The 27,917-nt window shown below is 39.0% G+C and overlaps 2 protein-coding genes across 10 annotated transcripts in view; one reads left to right on the top strand and one right to left on the bottom strand.

Moving 5' to 3' along the window:
* LOC110830254 (uncharacterized) overlaps positions 1 to 23,582 on the top strand; it is a 65,856-nt gene extending 42,274 nt beyond the window's left edge. For 6 of the 8 annotated variants that reach the window (XM_022064935.2, XM_022064934.2, XM_022064932.2 and 3 more), the window contains 5 exons: positions 1,786 to 2,018; positions 2,178 to 2,410; positions 2,733 to 3,181; positions 12,347 to 12,506; positions 12,968 to 14,720. In XM_022064935.2, the coding sequence (XP_021920627.2) occupies positions 1,786 to 2,018; positions 2,178 to 2,410; positions 2,733 to 3,181; positions 12,347 to 12,458 (1,027 nt within the window). In that variant the 3' untranslated portion in view covers positions 12,459 to 12,506; positions 12,968 to 14,720. Of the gene's footprint in view, positions 1 to 1,785; positions 2,019 to 2,177; positions 2,411 to 2,732; positions 3,182 to 12,346; positions 12,507 to 12,967; positions 14,721 to 14,849; positions 14,950 to 20,633; positions 20,750 to 21,104 lie in introns of those variants that run through there. The other 2 variants (XR_015532586.1, XR_015532585.1) reach the window with 2 other exon arrangements.
* LOC110830255 (uncharacterized) lies at positions 15,756 to 27,887 on the bottom strand. 2 transcript variants are annotated; one of them, XM_087340479.1, is made up of 4 exons: positions 27,002 to 27,885; positions 26,205 to 26,341; positions 20,619 to 20,708; positions 20,308 to 20,447 (listed from the first exon to the last, which is right to left on the bottom strand). In XM_087340479.1, the coding sequence occupies exons 1-3, from the start codon at positions 27,431 to 27,433 to the stop codon at positions 20,630 to 20,632; spliced, it is 648 nt and encodes a 215-aa protein (XP_087196605.1). In that variant the 5' UTR covers positions 27,434 to 27,885; the 3' UTR covers positions 20,308 to 20,447; positions 20,619 to 20,629. The 2 variants fall into 2 exon arrangements, with proteins under 2 accessions (XP_087196604.1, XP_087196605.1); XM_087340478.1 differs by lacking the exon at positions 20,619 to 20,708 and having other exon boundaries at positions 15,756 to 20,447; positions 27,002 to 27,887.
* Positions 27,888 to 27,917: the final 30 nt, after the last annotated feature.

Here is a 27,917-nt window from a genome sequence, read left to right as displayed (position 1 = left end):
CTGTGTTCGTCCTCTTTGGATCTTGTCCGCCGCCACTCCCCCAGGACAAAGCAGAGCTGTTTGAACTGTGAGCTGCTGGTATTCGCTTTGTAGTTTGCTTTCCGAGATGACGACATGTCGATGTTTACTTTGCGAGCTTCGTAGCTACACACAAGTTAGTGTTTGACTGCGTGTTAACATTTGGCACAGCCTTCTTAATTTTACTGTTCGTATCTCGCACGTTCTCGTACCACTCGGACTGATAAGGCTGTTATTTCAGTGTATCAGAATATCTACAAAGTAATTACAAAGTTTCTAAGGATTCTGCGTTACGTTCAATGTTCTCGGTTTCTCGTCTCGATCCATCGATCATTACTCGAAAACGAGATCGATGAGCATGTTCTGGACCCAACAGAATATGTAATTTTACCTTGGGGGGAGCGGGAGGGGCAGAGTTAGCTCCCGAAATGTGGTTGTCTTGTTTTAGAATAATGAACGATGATCAATCAAATTGAATAACAGAAAAAAATGACCCGTTTTCATGACGTAGCACGAAACACATCAGGATGTAATAAATGACAAGATTGGAAAATTAAAAAATTCTACTAACTGACTAACAAACTAACTAGAATCACAAATTCTAGAATAAAGTAAAATTCCAAAGATGTTCTCTACGGGTGATGACGTCAGCAGGGCAAACAATGGAATAACAAATTCAAAAATGGTATAATTTGTATCAAATACGATAGCCAAGCGTTTTAAACCCTCATAATTATCAAAATCCAAAAGTAAGAAATTCGCAATTTCCATGTTCGAATTTGAACATTTACCACATAGCATGACATTTCAGAATTTAAAAAAAAATTCCAAAACTGTCAAAATTCAAATTTAAAATTAAAAGTGTTCCATCATTTAAAAATTCCAGTACCTAAAGAATTTTCAAGATTTTAAAAATCAGAGTTTTTGAAACTTGAAAAAGAATTTCAAAATTTACAGAGTTTAAAAATTTGAGAACACAATTTTAAAAAATTCAATTTTTTTTAAAAAAAATTACAAGAATACACGAAATGTTAAATAATCTGTAACTTCCACATTTTTAGACTAATAATTTTAAAATTTTTCAAGATTTTGAAAGTCTCAATTTTTTTTTGGTGTAATTTCATAATCCAAATGTAAGTTCACGATCTCCGTGTTCGAAATTCCAGGTTCCAACTTCAAATCGCATCATTTATTGTAATTTAACGTTTCTGAATCGAGACTAAAACAACAAAACCCAACCTAACGTAATGTAATCACAGAAGCGGCAGACGGACGGACTGACATGGACGGCCCCATGAGGTGTATTTTGCTTCTACTAAAGGGTGCAGAACATTTAGGCAAGTCTTAAACTTGTTTTGTGTTGGTCTCATTCATTGATGGACGAACACACACGTTGATTCTTTTTTTAAAAACAAAATTGCTAAGTGCTTCAGTAAATATTTGGACATCAGAAGCAAACTGACGTGTAAGAAGTCTGTGATCCGAGACACAAGGAATGCACACAGAATTATGGAGTGGAACGCTATTTGGTAACATCCACAGCTCGAGGTATATCTGGTTCTTCGGGTAGACTACTTGGAACGAGGGACGCCTCTGCGTCCGGGGACCACCCAGCCTCCCGTCCAGTGGGTACCGGGTCCATTCCTGGGGGCAAAGCGCCGCCGGGGCGTAACAGCTTCCTGGATGTTAACGTCTTTGTTCAGGGTTGCTTAGTATTTTGTTGCCATGGGGCCCTGGATGTTGAATTGTTAGACTTTGTTGTCATAGGAACCCCTGGATATCGGAACAACAACAACAGCTGGAATGCCGCGAGTCTCAGTCCACCAACAGCTCGTCCAGCAGTCGGACCTATCACCAACATCAGCAACACCGCGGTCCTGGACCGCCTTCCTCGTTATGGCTGACACACGGTCATCCGGAGCCTCCGGGAGCCATGATATCTTACAACCACCAGCAACTCCGCAGTGGAGGACACTTTCAGCCCGCGGACCAAGTAGAAGGTAAGCAAAGATGTGATTCTTTTGGAAGAAAATTGGCCTTTTGTAGTCCAGGGTAAGAGTAATCGTGCACGAATTAAGGGCGGGGGATTCTCAGATCACGATGTCCCGCAATTACTGGTGTAGTGGTGGCGTGAGAGCACCAACCTTTTATGCCAACAGCTCTTGTGGAAGGCCCTCATTCATCGGGGCCCGCAAACCCGCTACTGGTTCACGCCTCAGGCACCGCGGCGATCACCAAGTCTCAACACTACTCGTCGTCCTCGAGGGCGCCCTCAGACAGGGATCGTCCTGTGACTCCAGCAAGCTCCCCGGGCGGCGGAAGTGGTGGCGCGGTCGATGGGTGTGGCGGTCACTGCGTAGCCTTCGAGAACTTCTGCTACTATTGCCTTCAGGTGCGTGCATTGATTCATGGCGTCTGCGGTGCGTTACTCGTCATTTTAAGTCCTGCAGGATACGAGAGAAAATTACGATGAAACTCTCTTCATGGTCGTGATTTTCTCCATTCATCTTCTGGCATTTCTCTTAGTTTTTAACTTTTTCTCCTTTGTTACTCTTTCCTTTCCTTTCCTTTACTTTTATTCATTTTCCTTTCCCTTCATCTTCTTCCTTTATTTCACAATTTCCTCTCCGTCTCTCTACCTTCGTCCAATTTCCGTCCTACCTTCTGGTTGCCACTATCTACTGAAGACGTTGTGTCATCTGCCCCGTCACCAGGTGATCTTCATCGCCGGTATCCTGACCGGGGTGTCCCTTACCATCGCCGGCGGAGTTCTGCGAAGCCAGTCGCGCGGTGGTGACCTACTGGTGCTGGTGTACATCGGGTGCATGATAGCCATGGTGTGCACCCTGCTACTCTCCGTCCAGTGCTGTGTTCGTCGCAATGTGAAACGCAGAAAACGAGCTCTTCGGACGACCAGAGAACAGCGAAACGCTGTCACCATCGGCGGAGGCAATCGGCGTAGCAACCCATCGCACGGCGACGTAATTCCTCTGCAGGACCTTACGGGGAACACGCCACACCAACAGCAGAGGATCCCCCCCAGTCAACACCAGTACCAGCCGTTGTTGGTGCGCCTGGTACAACAGCAGACGACCTCGATGGACAACCAAAGACGCAGCGGGAACATGACGCACCTTCCCTATTCCCTGCAGCCGAGTTTCAGGTAAGAGGCGAATTGATATCCAGGGAAGTTGTTTCAGAACGTTGAATCATCTGAAGGGATATTTTCTCTAAGGACGTTGGCAGAACGGACACGTGATTGGGAATGCGGTCGATTACAAGGAAAATAACTCCAGTGACTGAGGATATCCACTGGTACGACACATTCCTACAGATTATTTAAAATTCGTCATTAAATATCGCCCTCTATCTCATCCAGTTCCGAAACAGCATCTTTAATTACCTTCAAACGAAGTGTCCACGCGTTCATAAATTGGAAATGACACGAGTCTCTCACTCTCCGGTCGACCACGCCCCTTTCTAAATGAGGTCTTACGAAATTTGCAGACGCCCTAAGGACGAAATCAAAGAGTGGCGTAAAGGAACTGTGGTGACGGACTGACAAGTTTGTACCGGAGAATGTTTGGTTCGGAAATGGACCGACGAGGCCCTAAGCGTTTGGTTCTGCACTGCCGATTCGAGAACTAGATGAAGGTGTCGAGACACTCGGCGGCCACCCGGGGAATACGATGCAGCGGACGTGGGCAGGACCGGTCCCACCCTTGAGGGGGAAATTGCGGGCGATGCGATGACGTGGCAGGGTACACGGCACACAACTCCAGAATGGAGCCTTGCTTCGTCAGCTTCTGGAATTTTCAGTTCTTTATCTGTACAAGATTAACCCTTTGAAGCCGAAGATCGTCTGAATATTATTTATGAATTCAGTCCGTACCGCGAAGAAAACACTACACCTCACCATTACGAAAATCAGCTGGTTAACCCTTTGAAGCCGAAGCTCGTCTTCATAATATTTACGAATCCAGACCGTACCGCGAAGAAAACACTTCACTTAACCATTAGAAGTCGAATCAGGCGGTACCACATAAGATTTAACAAAAGAACATCCCGGTCAAAGCCTTAATCTGCATGGTCGACGCGGTTTGTTAGCAGGAGAGACGAAAACTTTCTCGTCTTTCGTTTTGGGCAGAGGCTACTTGAGGTAAGGCCAAGACCGTCCATGTCTTAAGCAGGATTTGAGGTTTTCACGGCGGTGAATTCAAAGTTTTCAGACGTTTCAGAGGTCTATCAAGGCTGGATACGGTTTCCTCATGTATGTTGGTTGCGTTATTCAGTTTCGAAAACCGACGTTTCACATCGAAGACTTGGCACTCGTAACATTGAGCACTGTCGTAAGGTTTAGAGATTCGTGTTAATTGTGAATAGGGAGGAATCTGTAAGGAAGTGCCACCGCCGATCAGGTGTAACGGCAGACTCGGACGCCGCTTGAAGCCCCAGAGCGACTAGGGCGTACCTTACCGATCCTTACCCTGCCTTTGAAGTGCGCCGCCGGTTCTGATGCTTTTGTTGCTTCTCGCGCGCGTCGTCATTCGCGTCTTGAATTGAACTTGAAATGATAATGCACATTTTTATTATTGTCCTCTGAATTATGTTATGACTCGATGCATTTGGAATTTGGACACAGCGCGGTTTAAATTGCCCGTGACGTGTTCATTGCTTCGCATTCTTCCTCTTCTTCTCATTCCTCTTCTTCTCCTTCTCATTTCTCTTCTCCTCCTCCTCCTTCTTCTTCTCATTCCTCTCATTTTCCTTCTTCTCCTTCCTCTTCTTCTCCTTCCTCTTCTTCTCCTTCTTCTTCTTCTCCTTCCTCTTCTCCTCCTTCTTCTTCTCATTCCTCTCATTCTCCTTCTTCTCCTTCCTCTTCTTCTCCTTCCTCTTCTTCTCCTTCTTCTTCTTCTCATTCCTCTTCTTCTCCTTCTTCTCCTTCTCCTCCTTCTCATTCTCCTCCTCCTCCTTCTTCTTCTCATTCCTCTCATTCTCCTTCTTCTCCTTCCTCTTCTTCTCCTTCTCCTCCTTCTCATTCTCCTCCTCCTCCTTCTTCTTCTCATTCCTCTCATTCTCCTTCTTCTCCTTCCTCTTCTTCTCCTTCTTCTTCTTCTCATTCCTCTTCTTCTCCTTCTTCTCCTTCTCCTCCTTCTCATTCTCCTCCTCCTCCTTCTTCTTCTCATTCCTCTCATTCTCCTTCTTCTCCTTCCTCTTCTTCTCCTTCCTCTTCTTCTCCTTCCTCTTCTTCTCCTTCTTCTCCTTCTCCTCCTTCTCATTCTCCTCCTCCTCCTTCTTCTTCTCATTCCTCTCATTCTCCTTCTTCTCCTTCCTCTTCTTCTCCTTCTTCTTCTTCTCATTCCTCTTCTTCTCCTTCTTCTCCTTCTCCTCCTTCTCATTCTCCTCCTCCTCCTTCTTCTTCTCATTCCTCTCATTCTCCTTCTTCTCCTTCCTCTTCTTCTCCTTCCTCTTCTTCTCCTTCCTCTTCTTCTCCTTCTTCTCCTTCTCCTCCTTCTCATTCTCCTCCTCCTCCTTCTTCTTCTCATTCCTCTCATTCTCCTTCTTCTCCTTCCTCTTCTTCTCCTTCCTCTTCTTCTCCTTCCTCTTCTTCTCCTTCTTCTCCTCCTCTTCTTCTCCTTCTCCTTCCTCCTCCTCCTCTTCTTCTTCTTCTTCTTCTTCTTCTTCTTCTATGGTTTGCAGCTAGTGATCCGCGGATTGCTGGCTGCCCGCAAATTCCACTCAGATTTATTTTTGTGTTCAGTGCATCTGCAAACATTATTTCACGTCTAGCCAAATTATTTTCTGCTGAGCGTCAGTAAAACGTAAAGTTTTCCCTGTCTTTAAGCGCCGCGCCGTGAAACTGCAATCAGAAGTGGACGTAAAAGACTCGGAATTATGTGCCGGAGACTTGTCAGCGTTCCTTTCCGGTACCGACTTTCTGGGTGGTCCAAGAGGTGATCTGGACGCATAAAAGGCGCTGGTTGTCCACCTAGTCACTTCGCCGAACTGCCACTTGGATTTTCTGAATCCTTCAACCATATCACCTCAACCTATGCAGTTGATACAACTTCATCAAATTTTCGTCCCAGATTTTTAAAATTTTTCTTGTATTACAAATGGAATAACGTGTTTTTAATGTAAGATGTGGCAACACTGTAATTGTCCGCCACGTAGACGTCTTGATTAAACGACGCCGAATTCCAGCGTATCTCCAATAAATATTTTGAAACAAAAAAATATCGACTTCATCACGTTTGAGACACCTACACATTTTGTAATACAGGCGTACCTCGGAGATATTGCGGGTTCGGTTCCAGACCACCGCAATAAAGCGAGTCACACAATTTTTTGGTTTCCCAGTGCATATAAAAACTATGTTTACGCTATACTGTAGTCTATTAAGTGTGCAACGAAGCAGAGACTTAAAACAGATCGTCTCTGAATCAAGTTGCTTTATTACAAACAAGAAAGCAGTCTTTATGTCATCGAAGTTGAATCTAATTCTCACTGAGTTTTGCCTTGAGCGGTCTTCGGGGAAATTAACAACCAATTTTGTCGGCAAGATTAAAAACTGTACGTACATCCAATAGAAACAAAAGAATACGAGATTTAAGTTGAAGTTCTCTGCGTTTAATACACAGGTAAATAAGGTATAATTATTGTTGCAAATCACATGTTGACCCATTAACGCAAATGATTTATAGTTATGTGAGGTTATGTTGCTCGCGTGGAATATAAACAAAAGAAGTGGCCTTTCAGCTACGTGATGCACAAACATGCCGAGAGATGGAACTAGTCTGCCTTGTAACTCTTACGAGACCCACACACGTTTTCCGTTTAGTGATCTGTGTTCACTGGGGAACAGTGTTGGATTTAATGCATAAAGCGATCGATTTTGTACTTTGGAAATATGAAGGATGCTAGAATCCAGCTTACTGAATATAAGAATGAATGTGACGTCACATCCTTTAATTTTTTTTTCGTTCAAAATTAAATGCGCCGACGATAGATTTTTCCCGATTTCTACCTCATTATTTTAACAATTCAAAATTATTATTGTTTCTTACTTAATTCAGTCTCAAAACAAAAGACACCTTACCTGTTACAATATCGTATATTTCTTTTCAGTTAAAAATATCTGCATCGAGTGACATCGTAAAAAAATTTTTACAGTAGCTCACCCCAAAATTTCTTCGTTAAAACTTCAAATTGACCCTTGACAGGACCTTCCGATTTTAGGCTTTACGTTTCGCTCATTAAAACAAATGCTTCTGACGATCATTCTGATATCCCCCTGATATTTCAATAACGGCCACAGTTTAGGAACTCCTGAGTTGGTTTTGAGAATAAATCTGCTCATATTCGTTATACGCAAGTAATTTGCCTGGACGATTAGACAGGCGGAGCTGTACGCTTTAGCACCGTCCTCACTTAAAAGGAAATACTTTCCAGTCATCATTTCTCCAACAAAAAAGTCCCTTCTCACAAATCGTTTTGACATCCTTGTTAAGAGCTGTCTCGCTCTACCAAAGGCGTGTGAAAAACCTCACCTACATTTTCACGAACGTTACGATAATAAAAAACAAATGACGAATGAAATACGCACGTGATCTATAGCGCGTTTAGATTAAGGCTTTGACCGGGATGTTCTTTTGTTAAATCTTATGTGGTACCGCCTGATTCGACTTCTAATGGTTAAGTGAAGTGTTTTCTTCGCGGTAAGGTCTGGATTCGTAAATATTATGAAGACGAGCTTCGGCTTCAAAGGGTTAACCAGCTGATTTTCGTAATGGTGAGGTGTAGTGTTTTCTTCGCGGTAAGGACTGAATTCATAAATAATATTCAGACGATCTTCGGCTTCAAAGGGTTAATTTATCTTAGGCATGTCTGTATGCCCGCTTCAAAACTAATATCAACGCCATCTGTCCGTGTACCAGCAAGTTACGTGAAATAAGTTTTTAAAGCAAAATGCTATATACATTTCTCTGCGCTCTGGTTATTAATGGGATAATCGAAATAACATTTCGTAAGAAAATACGTGTTATGAAGATCCTTGTTTAAATTTATTTAATTCTCTGTCAGTTTTGCTGTCATATCTTTGTTCTCAATTACACCTTTTCGTTCAGGGGAAGAACCAAGCTTTCGCTCACGTGACACTACTAAAATTATAATTTATATATTTTAATATATAATCAAGATAAAAAATATATATCGTAATCTTCGAGTTTATTCTGGTCATAATTTCTTAATGAATATCATTCGCGTAATCCATTGACGATAGTTGGTGCAGTGTTGTAAAATACGAAACGAAATATTCTTCTACCCATAAAAAGTCTGTTTTCAAACGAATTGTGTGTGTCTTTTTTAAATCGTCTAACTAGGTGACGTTACAAAGCAGTGGCGTTTGAAATATATGGAGCTACTCGGGGCCAAACCTTGCGTTTCGTCTACGTCACTAGCTTGCTGGTATGAATAAACGCTCAAAACGGGATATTGGGATATGGACTGGAGAAGGCTGTCATCTGAGCTGTATCTCCATGTAGTATGAAGAAGTTTACCGACGTTTCGGAGAGGTGCCAGCTGCCTCGATCATCAGGACAATCGTTAATCTGATTCAGGTTATGGGTGTTATAAACATGTTAAGGAATCTGTTTTGTCAAGACGGGAGAATTTCGTGACTGGGTGAGCGACTATTGGCTTTTCAAGTAGGATGGCGTTTTTGAATGTGCTTTACTGAAACTTCGTGCTACTACAAACGGCTGTCCAAACAAACTGCTGGAGGGCGTAGAGGGGGTGTGTGAGGCATTGATGCTCGCTACAGGTGGTGAAATAGCGTTGCGAGACGTGATGCTGAGTGTCCCCCACTCCCTTCCCCCCCAGGGGAGGGGGGAGCCTGACGCGAAGATGAAAAAAAAATATGGTACCTTGTTTTCTCTATCTTAGACCCATGCAGGCCTGCTGCATTCTAAAGATAGCAGGACGTTCCGCGGTTTAAGTACAGCACCGCAGAAATTTCATGCGTCATTCCCCAAGCAGCAGCCGGCCGCTTGTCTGCCGAGTGATACATGAAACGTGGAATATATTTAGGCAAGATTTTTGGCGGAGAAAATGCCGTCTTGTTTTACTAAAACGGTGAAAATTAAAGGCTTGAAAGCTTTCTTAATCGTCTTTGAGAGGTTCTGGGCTAAATAACTTTGGTCTGAACATGGACTGTAGTAACAGCAGAATGTTTCTGAGGCACCTGACATCTTCCTTCGTCATAATTCTCAATTCGTACATCAGAAAGTCATAGTAACATTTGAGAATCGCGTATTTCGCCTCGCCACGTAAAGTGTTGAAGGCGATCGTCCTCGGTGTCTGTTTTACAGCTGGACGCATGCGCGCCCCCAATTTAGCGAATGAAGTTTCCGGTAATTATGTCAGATGCCACTGGTATACAGACGGCACAGTTAGTTCCGCGTTGCACTCCTAGATGTCACGAGTGCAAAGAATAATAAATTAGAGAAATACCGACGTCATGATTTTTAGATTATTTATTTAAATCATTTCGTTTTTTGTTTCAAAATATGGATGTTTCGTGCACAAAACGTGTTTTTATTACTGAAAGTCTGGGACTTCTAGCGAAAGAATTTCTGTGTATGAATTAAGCGGAGAAAATTATAAAACGAGATGATTTTAAAAGGAGAATGGAGGTAAAACTCCACGGATTTTTAGACTGAGCTCCATTGATAGAGCCGCAGGTACTAATTGAATGGTGGGCCCAGATCGTATTCGGTGAAGTCTTCTCGGGCGATCAGCTGTGAGACGGCGAGATTAACATCCTACGTTAAGGGGACTGTCTGCCTCCATCATCAGGAGATAACCAGTTTCCGAAACGTCGGATGACTCCATTATCACATGGCTGTTGGCCCCAGAAGACGTCATTGCATTGAGTCACCGTTAAAGCTTCAAATCTCACACGGCGAGGAAACTGCGATGGGCTGGACATGCAGATATGATCGAGGACATAAGAAATGCGTACAAGAATGTTGTTAGGAACTCCTGTCTGCGTCCAAGTCTTCCGAGTAGTCTTTCTTGAGTTATAAACTTAACAAACCTCCTTTGATATTTTGTTCACATGTAAGGATCTGTGTTTCTATGGTAACTGCCACGCAGAAATGTAATTTAGACTTTATTCTTTGAAAATGTTTCGAAGTTTTATGTTCCGTAAGATGTGTGTGTGGTAACTTCGAATAATTTTCGATTCAGCCAGACAAAGATAAGTCTAATTTTAATTATCTACACGACATTTGTCAGTGACATCATCACAATATGTTGATCGAGAAGTCAATTAAGATTATAATGTATGCGATCTGAGGGTCAGATGCCCCTGGTGACGTAAAACCAGCGGAGCATAAGTTATGTCAGCGGTCTTCTGTTTCAGGGCGAACAGAAAGATTCTGTTTACGGTTCTCTGAATTTCTCGCCGTCTTTAATTGGGTAGTATTTCGTGACGCTGCGATGTATTCATTTGTTTTTAAACTTGAACTAATTAGCGTCGCTTTTCGACGGAACTTAACAAATACATTGATGAAGAGACTTGATTGGATTTAACCAGCGAACAGAGCAAATAAAAACACAAGAGTTTACACAATTCACAGTCCTGTGTTATTATTAAGGTGATTAAATTGGCATGTGAAGTGATTACAGAATTTTTCTCCCGAAAAACTTAAAGGCGACAGGACACTCGTGGGATATTTACATGCGTGTATTGGCAGAACTGTTTGTGAAGATGTCAACTGGGCCAGAATATGGTCCAGTGGCGGACTTCGTGCACACGGCAACGTTCTTCGAATTCCATAGCAACCTGTTCAAGAGAATCTTATATATCAGGGGTTGTCAGCCCTTTTTTCTCAGGCGTACCACCAATTCTAATTTAACAAATTAAATTTACCGCTAACCAAATGCGTTCAGGGAAAATTATTTATGTTAATATTATCTTTTGATTTGTTTTACTTAGTTCGCGTACCATAGGTTGAGAAACGAATGGTGTTTGCATTCCTTTATTTAACGGCAGGGGAGTAGAGTTGGACAGGAGGATGATGAATGTTGTGGATGTTGTGTAAGGACACGAAAGGACGCACAGGAGGTTTGGGGGTGGGTAGAAGAACGAGGTAAAGTGACAGATAAAGGCGATAAGACTGAGTAAGACAGGATGAAGTCGGAGAGAGATCGGAAAGGCAGCTGTACCAACTTCGAGGAATACAAAGCCTGAAAAAATACTAAACAAAAGACGTTCAGCGCCGCGAAGGTGTGTGGGGGGGAGTGGAGGTAAAGGTTCACGCATTCTTATCCTCGGCACTAGAGGGTGGTGAGCAGGTAGGTTAACGCCCCGGCCGAATTAACCCTGAGAAAAGAAGCCCGATGTTCTCTGGAGACGAGGTTAGGTGAACCCCAGATACTTTCGCTTTCAATGTCGAACACTCGATTCTCTTTTAACTTTACGTAATGAGTTTAACAAATCGACAGAATCTCGTCTTGTAGATCGATACTGAGACACAGAAAACATTTATTGACGAGAAATGGTGAATTAAAAAGATAGGGAGACAGACAGGCGTAGTACCAAATGGAATTAACATGAAAATAGGTAAAGATACAGAAGACCGGAAAATTAATAAAAGAAAAAAACGAACAGAACTTCAGTTAATCTGCAAGAATATACAGAAATTCGCCATTACGAAACTAGTAAGACTGTTTGGAAGGCAGATGAAGTTAAAGATATGTAAAGAAACGCCCTGAAGCTCGTGGTTAGGGCAATTTGACGTGTTCTTACAAGCAGTTTGAGAAAGGAAACGAGATCAGTCAGCGTGGAACCAGTTAGAAATCGAGAATTATGTACGAGACCAGAAAACAGTGCTGACAGCTTTATTTGGTGCGTACACGAAACAAATGCTTTAGCGCGCAAATTATAAGTTGGCATGACAGAGACAGATCACGCGATGTTAAGTTACGAGATTAATTCCACCCACGTGAAAAAAATGCAGTGAGTGGTGTTCGTTTCTTTCGTTTAACAGCGATGAAGTCATCTTCGTTTCTTTGTCGACTGCATCGGATGAAAAATATTCGCTGATATATTGTTCGTAGGGACTAATTCTATGGCGTTCTTCTGGATTGTGACGTCGTGTGGACGTGCTTAGCTGGGAATATTTGTTGTTTATTTTACGAAGTCTTACCGAAATTAGTGTTGAAATATTTCATAAAAGTTGATGATGGCGGAGGCTGTGGATGATACATGATGGAAGGTAACACTTGCAGGATCAATTTGTTACATTTCCTTTCCTTTTTGTAGGTCTGGGAATGCAGCGTCAGCTGTGAACAGGTTGGAGGTGTCTCAGAGTGGGATGCCGTGGTGGCGAAGACAGCCAGAACTCGGACCGGGAGTAGCCGAGAGTCGTCACTAAGACCCCTTTAGACTGGAGACGACCGGTGACGTAACCTTACCTCTCAAGGTATTATAAATTATTTCCAGAGGATGTTTTTATTGTTTTATTACTTAATTGTCTTTTCATAAAACCAATAAAAAATATGAAACTGGACTTAATTACAGTTCACATTTTTAAGAGGTTTTAAAGGAAGTGAAAGTTCTTGGACATTCCTAGGATATTAAGATTTTAAAAGATTTTGTATTTTGCACAAAATATGAAAAAGTCCCTAACAGAAACAAGTACTCCATGAGAACCTGAAATCTTATTATATTTCTCGATCAGATAAAAATAATGTAAATTATTAAAGGAAGACCTTGGACCATTGAATCGGTTAATGTTTTAAATCAAATTGTTTCGTGTTAAAACTCGATTACGTTTTTTATTTGTTTTAATTTTGTGTTTTCAATAATAATGTATCGTTTAAGATTCTGTTCTGTATGTGATTATTTTCTTTACTACATATTTAAAGGTAATTTTTGTTTCAGAATATTGGAAATTCAGCTGTTGACAAGAGATTAACATCCGCACTGTTGCCTTCACTGGGGACGGCTTTAACGTAACGTGTTTTCGACAGATATTAATATGGTGTGCTGAATTTCCGTCTCTGAGAGCAGTGCTGAAGGACAGATCGCTGTTATATGAGGTCGCCTCGTTATTTGCTTCGTCCGTAGTAGGATCTGCCATGCGCGTGATAAGTGACCAGTTTCCAATGGAAACCATGCCTGCCTATTTTTCATCTTTTCCGCTTAATTTAACGTAGGCAATGTTGTGCCGGGCCGTGACGCTGAACGCTCACCCCCCCAGCTAGTGCCGAGGCCAAGAATGAGAAGGAGCTATTTCCCCCCCCCCCCCCCCCCCCCCAAACGACCTACGTTGCGTGTAGCGGGACGGCTTTACTTTTACTTACTTTATTACAATTATTATTATATTTTTACTGTACTTGAAGCGACTGTAGTAATAGAACTTGTAACCTTTCAAGAAGCTACGAGATGCCCCCGGTACTTAACAGGCGTCCAGAATGTTTGGTTATGTTTGCAACACTGGCTGAAGTTGCTCAGGCGTTGCGTGAGGTGGATGCAATGAATCATGCAGATCGCTGACAGACGCCTCGAAGCTTCAGTGGCTAATACTTGTAATAATATAATAAAATACAATTTTAAAGTGGAATGACAACAATTTGCTTGATACCTGAAGTAAACTCCTACAGTGTTATTAAACGTATCTCAATGTGAAGTAAAGAATAAGTGTGAAATAAAAAAGCAGTCCCTGCTCGTAATTGAACACCACAAAATTACGATGTAATAGGTAAGTGAAGGTAAAGCTCTGAACATTCGTAACCTCTGTAAAAAGATTCCCCTGTACCCTTTTGATAGGAGGCTGAATGGGCCCTGAAATAGTCTGGGCACGATGCTGAAGAAAGGAATCCCTGCTCCTTCCACAAAACATTGAGCCCTGGTCATCCAGTCCGTAGCTAGCAGTTAATGCGAACTGAGATGATGTACCCGTGTGCAGCGTAATTTCAATGAATGAATCTCGGCTTTGACTAAGTGTTGCTTTTCGGAAAGACTAGTTGTCGACCCGCTGGATGTAACGTATGTTAAATACAATACGAGCAGTCAAAATGGGTCACACGAGATGTTTACGAAAATCATGTTTTTCTTCTTGCAAATTGATGTCACTTCGCACAAACATTCAAAAACACACATCAAAGTTTTATTGCGTGTGCATATCTTTTCTTTAGTTAAACCAGGCTTTGCGTCTGTTGCTGAGCTCGCGTCCGAATGCACAGCTTTACGTGCTTTAGTGTCTCTGTCCTGTGATGAACCTGACAACTATAACTTTTTATGCCTAGGGGAATCTGCCATATATGGAAATAAATATGCAGCTTATGTTTGCACACATTAAAAATGTATGTATGTACTGTCACATAATCTAGTCTATAAACATAAAAAGAGAAATTATTTCTTATATCTATTGAGGCATTGCATTATTTTTTTTTTTTTTTACATATTTGATTGAACTTTCTCTGTACTTTTAAAAGCAATTGGAAGAGGAAATTTTTTTATGGGGCAGTGATAAGTTGATGGCATTCCAGCAAAGTTGCCTCATTTTTGTACGGATGAAATATATTTTTGTCACCTATATTGTAACTTATTGTTAATATTCATAAATACATGGAACAACCACTGTTTTTATATACTAAGACACTAGCATTTAATAAAAGATTATCGTATCATGTCCCGTGTCCATTATTGTTCATTCACAGCAACCATTTTAAGGTTAAGTACCAATTTTGTTACTTGTGAATCTATGAATGTATCTCGGCAGTTCTTGGCATCCATGAATTGTATTTTTCATGCTTTGTAGGTCACTGAAGATGCAGTTATCAGCCTCTGGGTTTTGTAGAATCAAATGATTGGAGGCAAGCCATTGTAAGCAGAGAGAATGTGGCCATGAACATTTTAAGGTAAATGTAGTTTATATAATATTAAATACTTGAAGGGTGAATAAGAAGTTATTTTGTCTTTATCTCCCTTTCAGATGACCTGTTGCATTTGAATTTTGATTGGAAACAATCTCACATTTCTTAACCTCACAATGTTGAGTCAGACATCTTACATACTTTTCGAGATGGTGTATCAATGCTTATTGCATCGTGTAGTTGGTACAAATTACGAAGCTCCTCATTTTGCACCTTTCTATAGCCTCTGGTTACTTTCTCAAATTTAAATATAGAAAATTCTTTAATTAGCCACAGTTTTAGGTGGCAGAAATTGGCTAAAGCGATGAATTAATATTATATCTAGTGAAACAGATTAGGGTACTTGTGGGTTATTAAGACACATCACTTTAAAAATAGGTTAGGTTAGGTTATCTTAGGTTAATGTGTGGATAAACAACATATACTTGAAAGTTATTATATTTTATTTCAATAAATGACAACTAACATAACCTAACCTATTTTTAAAGTGATGTGTCCCAATAACCCAGATTAGTTCTTAAGACTGATTTCTTTTGTAATCTTTGTTTAAAATGCACTGCCGAGGCGTATTCAAACTTGCAACTGCCAAGCACGTGAACATGACACATACATTTGCTGAAACTATTCAAAATTAAAGATAAATTTAACAATTGATGCCCCATATTGGTTATAAGGTACAGTCTGTACTTAAACCATAAGTAAGTGACTGAGATAAGTGAAAAAATTCTAATGATAATTTAAATTGAGAAATGTGTGTGTGTGTGAGAGGTTGAGATTAAAGCACCACAAAATTATTTAGAACAATTTATTACACTCAAGTTTAGGACATATAACATATACGTGGAACAGTATCACCAATTACGTGTTTGGAGAATATAAAAGCTTTGCACTTTCGCCTTGTTAACCAACTACATTTTCCTAAATGAATCATAATTACATAAGTAAAATGCAGTATGACTATAGTCGGCAAATAACACTTTTTAATTCATGTATAATAAAAGGCCACCAAAAATCGACCCGAACAAAGAATTTTGGAAATACCACAACGGACAAGGTCAGAACAAAAAGTCGTGGTTTTTATTTATTTTTTGTTGTTTACTCGACAATGCTGTCGCTAGCTCGAACTACACGACACTGAATGATAAGATGTTTAACGGGTCGGAAAGGATGTGGAAGGAAGTGGTCATGGCCTAACTTAGGAATTATCCCATAATTTGCCTGTAACGGCTGAGACTGAGATTTTACCTGGGACCTCCTGAATATAAATCAAAGAATGCTAACCACACAGGACCCAATGTTCAGTCATGGACATTTACAGAAAAGTATATGTAAATTCATAAATACATTAGTCTGAATAAAATTCATCAACAGACAACTTTGTTTTTCATGGTTCCTTATTTTGCTTTGCATGAAGGAGACTAAAATTATAGTCATATAATTGGCTACTGTTCCATGTGCAACCATTTAAAGTAATAAACAATTATTTAGAAATATATCAAATAGTTTTTTTTTTAAACTATACCCAACAAGCCAGTACATCAACTTCAATACATAACTTGGCTAAAGCTTTCAAATTATTTGAGTGATGCATAAAAGGCTACTGTGCTTTTTATTTATTGTGAATTCATTATATATCTGCATTTTTCTCATGAATTACAGCGCAAATATATAAAAGAAAACACAGAAAAAACAAAACAGGATGGCGCACATGTGCACCAAATTAACCATTTTGTGTATTGCCAAGAAATCTGGTGATTCGGGATTAGTCACGATGATGAAAATGCATCGGTTTTTGAACGTATAACCAGAAAAACCAAATATTCGCGGAACAGCCTCGGTGGCAAAAGCAGAATGTACGCTTGATACAATAATTTTCTTCAATGTATGTTTGGAATTAGAATTAACGGGTGATTTTATTAGACTGAGATGCATTATTTTAATGGAAAATTTCACACAAATTCCATAAATATATTTCCACTCACCCAATACATGTTTGTTGTTTGTTATATGTAACGGACAGCGTAACTTTTACTTAACTACTCTAACAAAATCAGGGTATAATGGGGAAGAGCCAAAATAAAGTGCCCCTCCCCCTAAAAAAGGAAAGAAAACTATTCTTTTAAAGATTCATACCTCATCCTAGTCTAGAGCTACAGCTGTCAAAATAATCTTGAACAAATGACAATAAAATCCAGTCTCATATTAAAGTTGCCTAATCTCCCAATCACATTTAATTAAAACTACTTAAATACAAAGTTGCGCAAGGCAAAGAAAAATGTGCATAATGAAAGAAAGAAAGATCTCTTGTAAAGCTTCGTTATGGCTAATATTTTGCGTTTCTTTGACGATAATTATAAATTAGGTTCCTGTAACTGAAGGTCTTATAACAATTTAATTTAACAGATACAGGGCTTTCCTAAAAATTCCTTAAAATAAATAACTGCATATAAATATAAAAGAAAATACATTGAAACTACATTTTTAAAATTACAGTTTCCAGTGAAATCTTGCTTCATTACTTGTGTTCACTATTCAATTTTTTTCTCCAAATCAACGCAGCACTAAGATCCCCAATAACCCCACAGCAAATACACTCCTGCATATGGGAAAGCAAACCACATATGCCCATTATTATTAGCGGCACTAGTAAGCGAAGTACGTAACATCAAGCAAGATATCATTACGCTTTTCCTAACAGAGAGCAAAGTTTACTACGACTAACTTAAATCAATTTAAAGTATAAAATAAAGATGGGATATTTTAAACCGGAGGGCCATCTCTTACATTTCTAAACGATAAAAATATTCTCGCACAAAGAAGTTATATAAAGATCATTTTACATCCATTATAATATGCAGGTTTGTGCTTCGATAACTTAAATGCCAGTCTCAAAAGACCATATTTATGCATTGCAGTTTACGCGTGATCCGACTGACCACGCGTCGCGTTCGCTAAACCGTTAACCCTGAAGCTAAAATCCAGTCTACGGCCAGATAAAGGTTAATACAGAAAACTTGTTGAAACTGTTGCGTAATATTCAAATATGAAAGATTTACCGCGTCCTACTTCTGCTGTGATTGCGGTTTCAGAAGGATGTTATATGTAGCGTTCTAAAATGGCAAATATGTTAAGATAGAAAGAAGCAATCATTACAATACACAAAAAGATTTTAAATTAAGAGTCAACAACCATAGAATGATTTTTGGAAGAAAACATTTTCAGTAAGGCCTGGGAAGAATTCTCCAATCTTAAAAATGCTTGTACGATTATGGGCCCAAATGAAGGAACAAAAATAAGTGCCTAATGCTTACTTATTACTAATGACTAAACATTAAGTACAGAATACATAAAATTCTTAAATTAAATAAAATTAAGATGAGTATGTAGACAATAAAGATGAGATTTCATACTAAACTGGACTGTGCCAGTTAATTACAAATTACGATGGTAAAAGCTCAGTTGTGACGAGCGTCCACAAAGGCACAGGTCCAAATGAAAATGCGCGTAGTTTGACCTCCATTAAAAGTACACTCGAAGATGTTAGTATTACAAACCTTTTTAATTATGGAAGATTAAGACAAAGAGGAATCGCACTTTCTTGAACCCCATTTTATCAACACTTTTCCTGTGAAAATTTCTACTAAATTTGTAACTATTTCACCAATGCAGCTGCATCACCATAATTCTGTTGTGTATTACTTCCAGCCAATCTGTATAACACAGAAATTATCCTAAAAGGGGAAGATTAAGACATTCTTAGTGGCAACGTTAGTGGTACCATAAAATGTTTAGGCAAACACGTGATAAAGAGTGTAGAAATAAATGAAAATTCTGTATTACATTCTTTTTCCTCCTGAGGTCATACGGCATCAAATGAATCTCTTAGAATGATGAACAGGAATTTGGGATGCAGTAGTCAGTACCTACTTTGAGCATGGTTACCACAAACTGGGACAAAACGCAGTATATGACTTAGCTGTATGTCGTGCAGCACAACAAGAGCCGTTAGTAAAAACTATGGTTTTTCCTTTCTTTTAAGAACAAATCTTACATTTCCAAAACTTCTCCCCAGTAATACAGGCAGACGTATTGAATACAAATTCTTGGATAAAAAAATTAAGTACACATCAACGAACACCTATGAGCGAACATTTTATTGCTTTTCATATAATAAGATATTGTAGATGCGTCATATTGTGATTTATTTAAATAGTATTAAAAATATATTAAAATTGGCCGTCAATCACAATATAAGATAATTAAAAGATTAAAATATCATTTTACGTTCCTTATCGAGTACTCGATTTACATGTGGAACATTTACGACATGTTTCGGCTATATATAGCCATCATCAGTAATTCAGTTAAAAAGTTTATAACATAACACCTGATGACGGCTATATATAGCCGAAACATGTCGTAAATGTTCCACATGTAAATCGAGTACTCGATAAGGAACGTAAAATGATATTTTAATCTTTTAATTATCTTATATTGTCATTGACGGCCAATTTTAATATATTTTTAATACTATTCATATAATAAATTATTTACTTTGTAAACTACGTTTCATTTTTCAGATTTTCTCATTACATAATTCAAAGTAGAATGCTACTATTTACGAAATGTATTCCACAAAACCTTCTTCCTGTGTCTAAGCCATTGCACTGTGCCATCGATATAGAACAGAACATTATAATTTAAAAATTCTTTAAAATTCCTTTTAAAAAAGAAAGTAGCACCCGAAATTAGGAAATGAAGATATATTTTTTTATATTTGGAAGGCAGCGAATTACAACTGCAGAACACTTTTGTGTTACAAATACACTGAAAATATGACGGCGAAGTCAGTAGCACTTTCCGCAAAAGTTAAAAGATTAAGTAAACGCTGCAAGATTATATGGTTTGCGTAACAGACATAAACAAACGCAGCTGCCGAAGACAGTTCGTTGCGCAAAACCAAGTTATATCAAAACTGTCAAGATGGAGTCAAACTGTTAACACCATTCTTCACAAATCATTAAGTTTCCAGACATGAAATAACTTTTTTTATAGAATTAATATTTTTACCTTTGTGGACATTCTTTTTTTCCTTCAATACATCAACCATTACGTATTAAACCGCGTTCGGCAGAACGCTGCCGATTTAAAATTCAGCCAATTCACTCTCGCCCGAAGGAATTTGTACAGATCTACACCCAAAACAAATGATAAGTTATCAACGGAATAATCCAGCTGTTCTTTGAGATATTGCGACAAAACTTTTATAAAATGTAAGCTGCTCGGATTAATCTGAATCACTGCCACCTGAATTAATTGATGACATGGACTCATAAGGTGTTATATTATAGTAGACGCTCGCAAATGACGAGCGGAGAGACGGGGTAATTTCTTCGACACCTGCTAGAGGTGCCTGCAGTCTAGAAGAACCACTGGATACTTTGCGTTTAATAGATGAAATGCTAGAAATCCTTGAAATGCCACTGAAATTAGAAGAATAACATTAATAATAAAAAAAGGATCTGTTGCGTTCTACAATCACAGCTGATAAGAAATGGACTGTACAGTCCAGCGTATTTGCTACGTCACTTAAAATAGTATTAGAACAATTGTAATCCCTTTTTAAAAAATTTAGTTCATATTATACTATGTACCTCTCATCTGTTTAGGCTTCTTCAACGTGGCTACGAGGTCTGAGAACGATGCGAGGGTCTGATTCAAGCATGCGTTCACTCTCTTCAACGCTGAAACAGACACGTGCAAGCAGATGCATACATACGCAGATGTTAGTAAGCATGTTACTTAAAACAATTTACTACACACCTGCTCACTAGAAGTATAAGAGTTTTATCTGTGACAGATGGTTTATCTGATTATATTAAAAGCGAGGAAGAGAGGAGAAACAACAAATTTACCATATTTTTACACATTCAGCGTAACACAGGAAACCGCAGAAACTGTGTGTTTACTTTGCTGATATATTTTACAAAAAGAAACTAATTATAGGGAACACGTGGAAAGAAAAATGGATAGATGAAAGAATGAATGTGTACATACGGAAAGAAGGTATGTGTGTATTTTGGAACCACGCTCGATACGCACGACATTATTATTTTATTTAGTGTTCTGTCTGCCGACAGGTCCGTATGAACAGGATCCTTCCATCCTTTTCTCGGACTGGGACCTGTTCATATACGTTCTTGGCAGATGATCCAGAAGTGGTTTGCCATTGCCTTCTTCTGTGTGTGAATGGAGTAATTGTTGGGATGCCACGGAGGAAAACTCCGTGTTGCCTAGACCACGGCCTTGCCCAACACAAGTTATAAATTCGGGTACCGCCGGGAATCGAACCCGAGACCCCAGGATTACAAGGCCAGCGTTCTAACCGCTAGACCACAGTGGCGTGAGTTTAATTTAAAGACACTTTTTTCTTTTAGGCACGACTTCATCCAAGTTGCAGATCAATTATGGACCACTTTTTTCTACAGAATGTCATATGAATGGGTTCAGTCGCAGGTAATTTAGTCGTTACAAAGTTTCTTTCTCTTATATTTGTGGCATTAGTTTTTTAGTTATTTAAATAACGTGAATAACATTTACATAATCTCCGAACGTCAGCTGATTAATTTTAGGAAGTTCTCATGCCTTTGGATAAATGCACGGCTGAAACACTGAATCATTATGTGAGAGCTTATCAAAAGAGCATTTTATAAATTTAATACAGTAAGCAATGCTTTGGTTTGCAGGACAGAGCAAGGCAAACTACACATTTAAATTCATATTTTTTAACAATTGTAAATGTTACGGGCAGTGGTCGGCTGGTTTCCTGAAGGTCATTAAATTAAGCATTACACCAGAGTAATGTGATTTATACTCTGGAAATTGCTCCAGAAATAATAATAATAAAGAGGGAAGACTTTCCTGGCTTCATTCAGCTGCCAAGCAGACGCCCACAAAGTTTGATATTGCATCTACTTTTAAGATTCAATAATCCTCTTACAATTAAATTGATCGTATTTCAGCATCTGATTTATTGATGCTGTGACAGATTCGGGGGTTATGTAATATCAGATGCAACCCTAACTCCCTGATTGGGTACAAAAATATAATTTAGAAAAAATATATATGTTACTAGGTCTTTCAGAGAGAAATGCCATTGAATAAGTCATTTTAAAACCACACAAGTCCACTTCTTGAGAAAACTGAACAATTTCTACCAGGGACTAATGCGTTCCATCAAACCCACAGCAATTGCAAAAGACATAACCACATGAGTCACGCAGTGTTCCTTTTAATTTTATGTGGGGTACTTATAAAAACAACATGAGTCTAGAAATAACTTTAGCTCAAAACTCTGTGTGCATAAAAAGTTTAAGTGAACTGCCTGTCAATTTTTATTGATGAAAAAAATAAATAAAACAGCAGTGTTAATTAAAATGGTTTTTTACTTCTCTCAGTAGTGACTTTTGTGGACTCTAATGGTTTCGCAAATGACTGGTTCAGTTAGTATCGCTACGACCTTAATCTTTGCAGTTACACAGCCAAGCTGATTTTATAAGTCATTCACTTCTACGAAAAGATCGGCAAACAAATACAAATATAGAACACAAGATTGACCACACACACGTCTGTGATCGGAGGTCACAGACGAAAACGGATGTTATTTCAACTTAATACTTGTTGGTGTGAAGCATTACAAAGGACGCATGCCTCACAAATAGAATGACGTGAGGTGTAATGAATATGTAAATAAGAGAAAAGTGATAAGGAGAACTAGAACACTACATTTTGTTCCAAAAGCAACAACAAACCACAAATTCACGTTTTGAGGTCAATCGCTGATGAATATGTCGCTGATAGTGGCTTTATTATTATTATTATTAGTGTTCTGTCTGACGACAGGTCCATATGAACAGGATCCTTCCATCCTTTTCTCGGACTGGGACCTGTTCATATACGTTCTTGGCAGATGATCCAGAAGTGGTTTGCCATTGCCTTCTTCTGTGTGTGAATGGAGTAATTGTTGGGATGCCACGGAGGAAAACTCCGTGTTGCCTAGACCACGGCCTTGTCCAACACAAGTTATAAATCTGAGCACCACCGGGAATTGAACCCGGGACCCCAGGATTACAAGGCTAGTGTTCTGACCACTAGACCACCGTGGCGGTATGATAGTGGCTTATTCCATAAAAATGAAAGATGAAGATTTGTATTGGTTCATATTCCATAACTCTTTCCTACAGATAACACCGCAACTTATGTTTAAAAAACAGGAGTCCATTTCTATAATCCGCTAAGGACAAACCTGTTTAACAAGTGTCATTTTCTGACGCCCTAACATCGCACTTATGTAAGATAAGATTATGAAAAATTTGTAGAATATACGATTTTTTACGAAGAAGAAAGTGAAAATTTATGTAAAATACTAAAGAACTGTTGTGCCAGAAGGTTTTGGATGTATTACCAAAAAAAGTTATGATCCTCATTTGTTGTGTTGTTATTCTGTGTTAATTCTTTCGATGATAAACAAAAAATACAGATTAGGAAACTGAAAATCTTCAGAATACCTGAACTACTTTGTTCTTAATAAATCCTATAAGAATTTAGCAAGAATTAAACTTTGTTTTAATGAGGTAAACAATGTTTAAACACTGATCCTATGGCTTATTCATGAAAATAACTAATTGCTTTATAGTGGAAGAGTCTGTGCTCGCTCTTACTGTAGAGACTTGAAACATTTTTATGTTCTTTTAGAATGAATAAGATATTCATTAATGAAAATAACACCGAATGTCACCTATGCCATATTTATCAATCGCTACCTTTAAGAATATCACAAAAGAAGCAGCGTGAACTTTATACAATCCCCTCTCTCATCGTTAAAAGTGCATAATTATCATTATGGGAAAATGACGAGGTAGCCTCATGAAATATACATTGCTTTTCCATTTTACGTTCATGCATTAGTAATTACTATGCAAAAGCAAATGAAGTTTGATACTGCAGGATAAACATGCCCGTACGTTTTGTATGAAGTGCTTTTTCACATATGGGGAGGGGAGAAAAACTTGGGAATGATGTGAACATGTTCTTTAATGCGATTCGGCCATTGCTTGATCAGTGCCATCTGATAAGATTCTCCTTCCATACATGATATACTGATGGTAAAATTATGTATATTTCCGTCTTCTGGGTTGTTGCGCTGTGTAGTCTGGTCGATGTTAACCAACGTTTCAGAGGTCATACTACCTCCATCATCAGGGCGATGAGTATGAAGATTTCTGTCTTCTGGGTTGTTGCGCTGTGTAGTCTGGTCGATGTTAACCAACGTTTCAGAGGTCATACTACCTCCATCATCAGGGCGATGAGTATGAAGATTTCTGTCTTCTGGGTTGTTGTGTTGTGTAGTCTGGTTGATGTTTACTAACGTTTCAGAGGTCATACTGCCTCCGTCATCATGGCGTTGGCAAACATCGACCAGACTACACAGCGCAACAACCCAGAAGACAGAAATCTTCATACTCATCGCCCTGATGACGGAGGCAGTATGACCTCTGAAACGTTGGTTAACATCGACCAGACTACACAGCGCAACAACCCAGAAGACAGAAATCTTCATACTCATCGCCCTGATGACGGAGGCAGTATGATCTCTGAAACGTTGGTTAACATCGACCAGACTACACAGCGCAACAACCCAGAAAAGGAAATATTCATACTCACCGCTGTGAGAACCTCAAGTCTTATGTAAAATTATGTGTTTGGTAGAAATGGCTAGTATTTTAATGTGTATCACAGAGCATCTCTGTCTCTCTTATCCTCTCTGGATTGAAACTAGCTGACAGCCATTCTCCGACCAACATACCGCATTGGCTCAGTTCTAGGGTGACCTCAAATACGAGTCGACCAGCATCTTCAGAAGCCACGCGAAAGAAAGCAAACTGTCATGAAATTTAGATGAAAGGCAAATTTTTGAGTCTAATTATCTATCTGGGCCAAAATGGCACTTAAAAAAACATACGACGCCACACGTGAACTATTCAGGCCCTACAAATCCTAATTAAATTGTTCAGGAATGAAACATTAATATTTCGCACCGTCACCATGCGTCAGTTGGATGTAGCAGTGCAAAATGGTAGAATGTCAATCATGAAGGATCGGTTTGATTGATTCTGCGTCTTTATGCAATTTTTGTTTCCTCTGACGTAGTTGATCTTGTCACAGGTCTAAGAAAGCAACTCGGTCATTTGAAAAAGTTAGAAACTCTGCATTAGTTATCTCTTAAGCAAAGCGAGCTCTAAAACTGCAGACCGACAAAGAGAAGAATATGATGACATAATTGAAAGTAAAAAAACAGAAGAAAATACATTTGTGTTTAATGCCTATTCATGCACACACAGGCATATGAACGTTGGAATGTTTTGTTTTGTCCTTTAAAAATTCCATAAGTCTGCTCAGTTCTTAGAACCACCTACAAAAATTCTGATTTGCTGAAGTTTCGTGTTAGTGGCAGAATATGCGCGTGTATCATGATCATCTCCCTCTGATGGTGTCAGTATGTTGCACAGCAACGTCATCTCTTGGTGAGTTGACAGCACGTAGCCCATGTTCTTTTCTTTTTCAAAATACGTAACTTACGGTAATTTCCGAGATACATAAAATTCAACTTATGTAAGGGTTTGCAGAACTGAGCCCTTATATATTTTGCGGATTGTCTTGAGTATTTAAGAGCTTTATTATTTAATTCTAAAATAATTCATAAGACATTACATCTTACATATTCTGAGTTACATAAGTAATGTGTGTGACTAATTTTGTCCTTTTTAAAGTTTATTTATCTTACTGTTGGTGTGAGGTTCATGGAGACAAGAAAATATGATGATCATGAATAATACACTCGCTACAAGTAACTAATGATTTTTAAGCTGTTATAGTAGAAGTTTTAATCCAGAGAAGCTTCAAGTTTTAAGTTGACCAGCTTTTATATTCAGATGGGCAGGAATTTAAAGTAAAATGGGCAATGAAGGTAAGTTTCATATTGATTTATGTGGATTCAACAGCCCTCCTCCAACATTTGACATCTCAAAATAGTTGTTTTCTGAATCTCTGTGATGATTTTTGTTAATCAGTGTTTGAAATCACACCTAACGTAAAACCCTAATGATATAGGCACATATAAATAACAGTAATGATTCTTCAAATATCAAATCTAAACATCGTAGACTGACGGTAATAATTACCATTCCTTGTTGTCGCTTCCCATCAACTTGCGGGTCTCCTCTTCCTCTGAGACAGCAGGCGGCTGGTATGAAATTTCTGATACGGGCGCATACTGAGCTGTCACAAGGAGATCTGTCGACGGGTTCAATGTCAAGATCTGCAAAACAGCGTTAAATTTCACCTGTCCGCTGACCACAGAAGAACTTTCTTAGGCTACGAACGAACCTCTTCTCTGTTTAAATAATAACTGATACATTTGTTTTCCTGCCAACTGCATTCCATTTGTGATAAAGTTACCTGTCTCTAAATTCACGTGTATATAAATCAGTAAACTGCACGAGCTGCTTTGCGGCATCACATTCGTGCACAACATAACTGAGTAGCAGAATATTATCAGACAGTTTCACGTTGGCTTGTTTTTAATAATGATAAAGTTAATAAATAATTCCATTAATATAATGTTTTTAGGCAGACCGTCAGGGGTGTAAAGCATCAACAATCACTGTGTTTGTGCCATCCACAAATGAAGTGCAAAATTTAATCTGACATGAAGAGTACAATAATTTGAAGATCTGAGCATTCTAAAGTTTCTGTCTTCTATGATATATTAATAACTTGATCTGAATATTATGTGCTAACACAAGTGTTTGTTGTGAAAGTGGAGACTGAACATTCTGGTTCCATAAAAGGCAGGGAATATCTTGACAAGCTGAGTATTAGTTTCTCAAGAAGGATGTTGCTTTATGCACATTTTGTAGTCATGTGTTTAGTGACAATACTTTTCAACATTATGTTTAATACAGCAACAGTTTCTTACCTGTCCATTCCCAACTTGATTATCTAGTTGTCTTGCAAGTCTCTGCTCTTTACTTGGAAAACATGGGCATACTTTCCTCCTCCAAATCATGCGGAGATAAAACCCAAGAAACATAATACCCAACAACAGAACCACTACCCCTCCAATAACAATAAACAGATCGCTGTCTGACTTTGCTTCACTATCTGGTGTCTCACCAACTTCTGCATCATGTTGTTTTGTGTCATACAAATCCACAGACCCTTCTACGATCATGACAAGACCTGCAGCTAGAGTGATTATACCAAGCATAAGAAAAGCCAACTGGATACAGTTTGTTCGAGAAGAACCATTACGAAACAAAGACTGCGACAAGTTACTGATCGGTGTCCAATCGTTCTGTTGTTCATATGTAACCGTTGTAGGTTGGTAAACTGGACCGCTTGCTGGCATCGTGCGTGAAATATTACGCCTTTATCAGGTTAGGTTGTTTTCGGTTTGAGATTTCGAATTTTGATAAACAGTACAATCACATAAACGACTTGCGAAACGTAATGCCTACCTTCACTGACTAGATTCACACGCGGATGTATCTGTGCAACGTTTATTACGCTGTAGCTTCACCGAATACGGATGTCGTTGTTCCAAGCACTCCTACGTGATCACCATCTTGGCTTCCGTGTTACCAAGGCCATGCCCATATGAATCACCTGCTTCAGGGATGAATTAATTTTACACGTCTTAACGGACAGAGTTGCTAAATTGGTCATACAATGTAAGTTTTGATTCCGTCTGTTTTCATAAACTATCGAAGAAACAACAACTTTTAAGTAAATGAAAGCTATATACTACGTCTTTGTAACAGCAGTTGGCAGTTTCGCATGTTAGCCAACATTACACCACTCAACTGTCTACTGTAATAATCCGACAAAAGAAA

The sequence above is a fragment of the Zootermopsis nevadensis genome, unplaced genomic scaffold, assembly GCF_977971745.1.
Source record: "Zootermopsis nevadensis isolate Lab colony 2312 unplaced genomic scaffold, Znev_1.0 Znev_ptg000061l, whole genome shotgun sequence".
NCBI lineage: Eukaryota > Metazoa > Arthropoda > Insecta > Blattodea > Termopsidae > Zootermopsis > Zootermopsis nevadensis.
The sequence above is the reverse complement of the archived record's forward strand: the minus strand, read 5'-3'. Positions and strand labels throughout refer to the sequence as shown.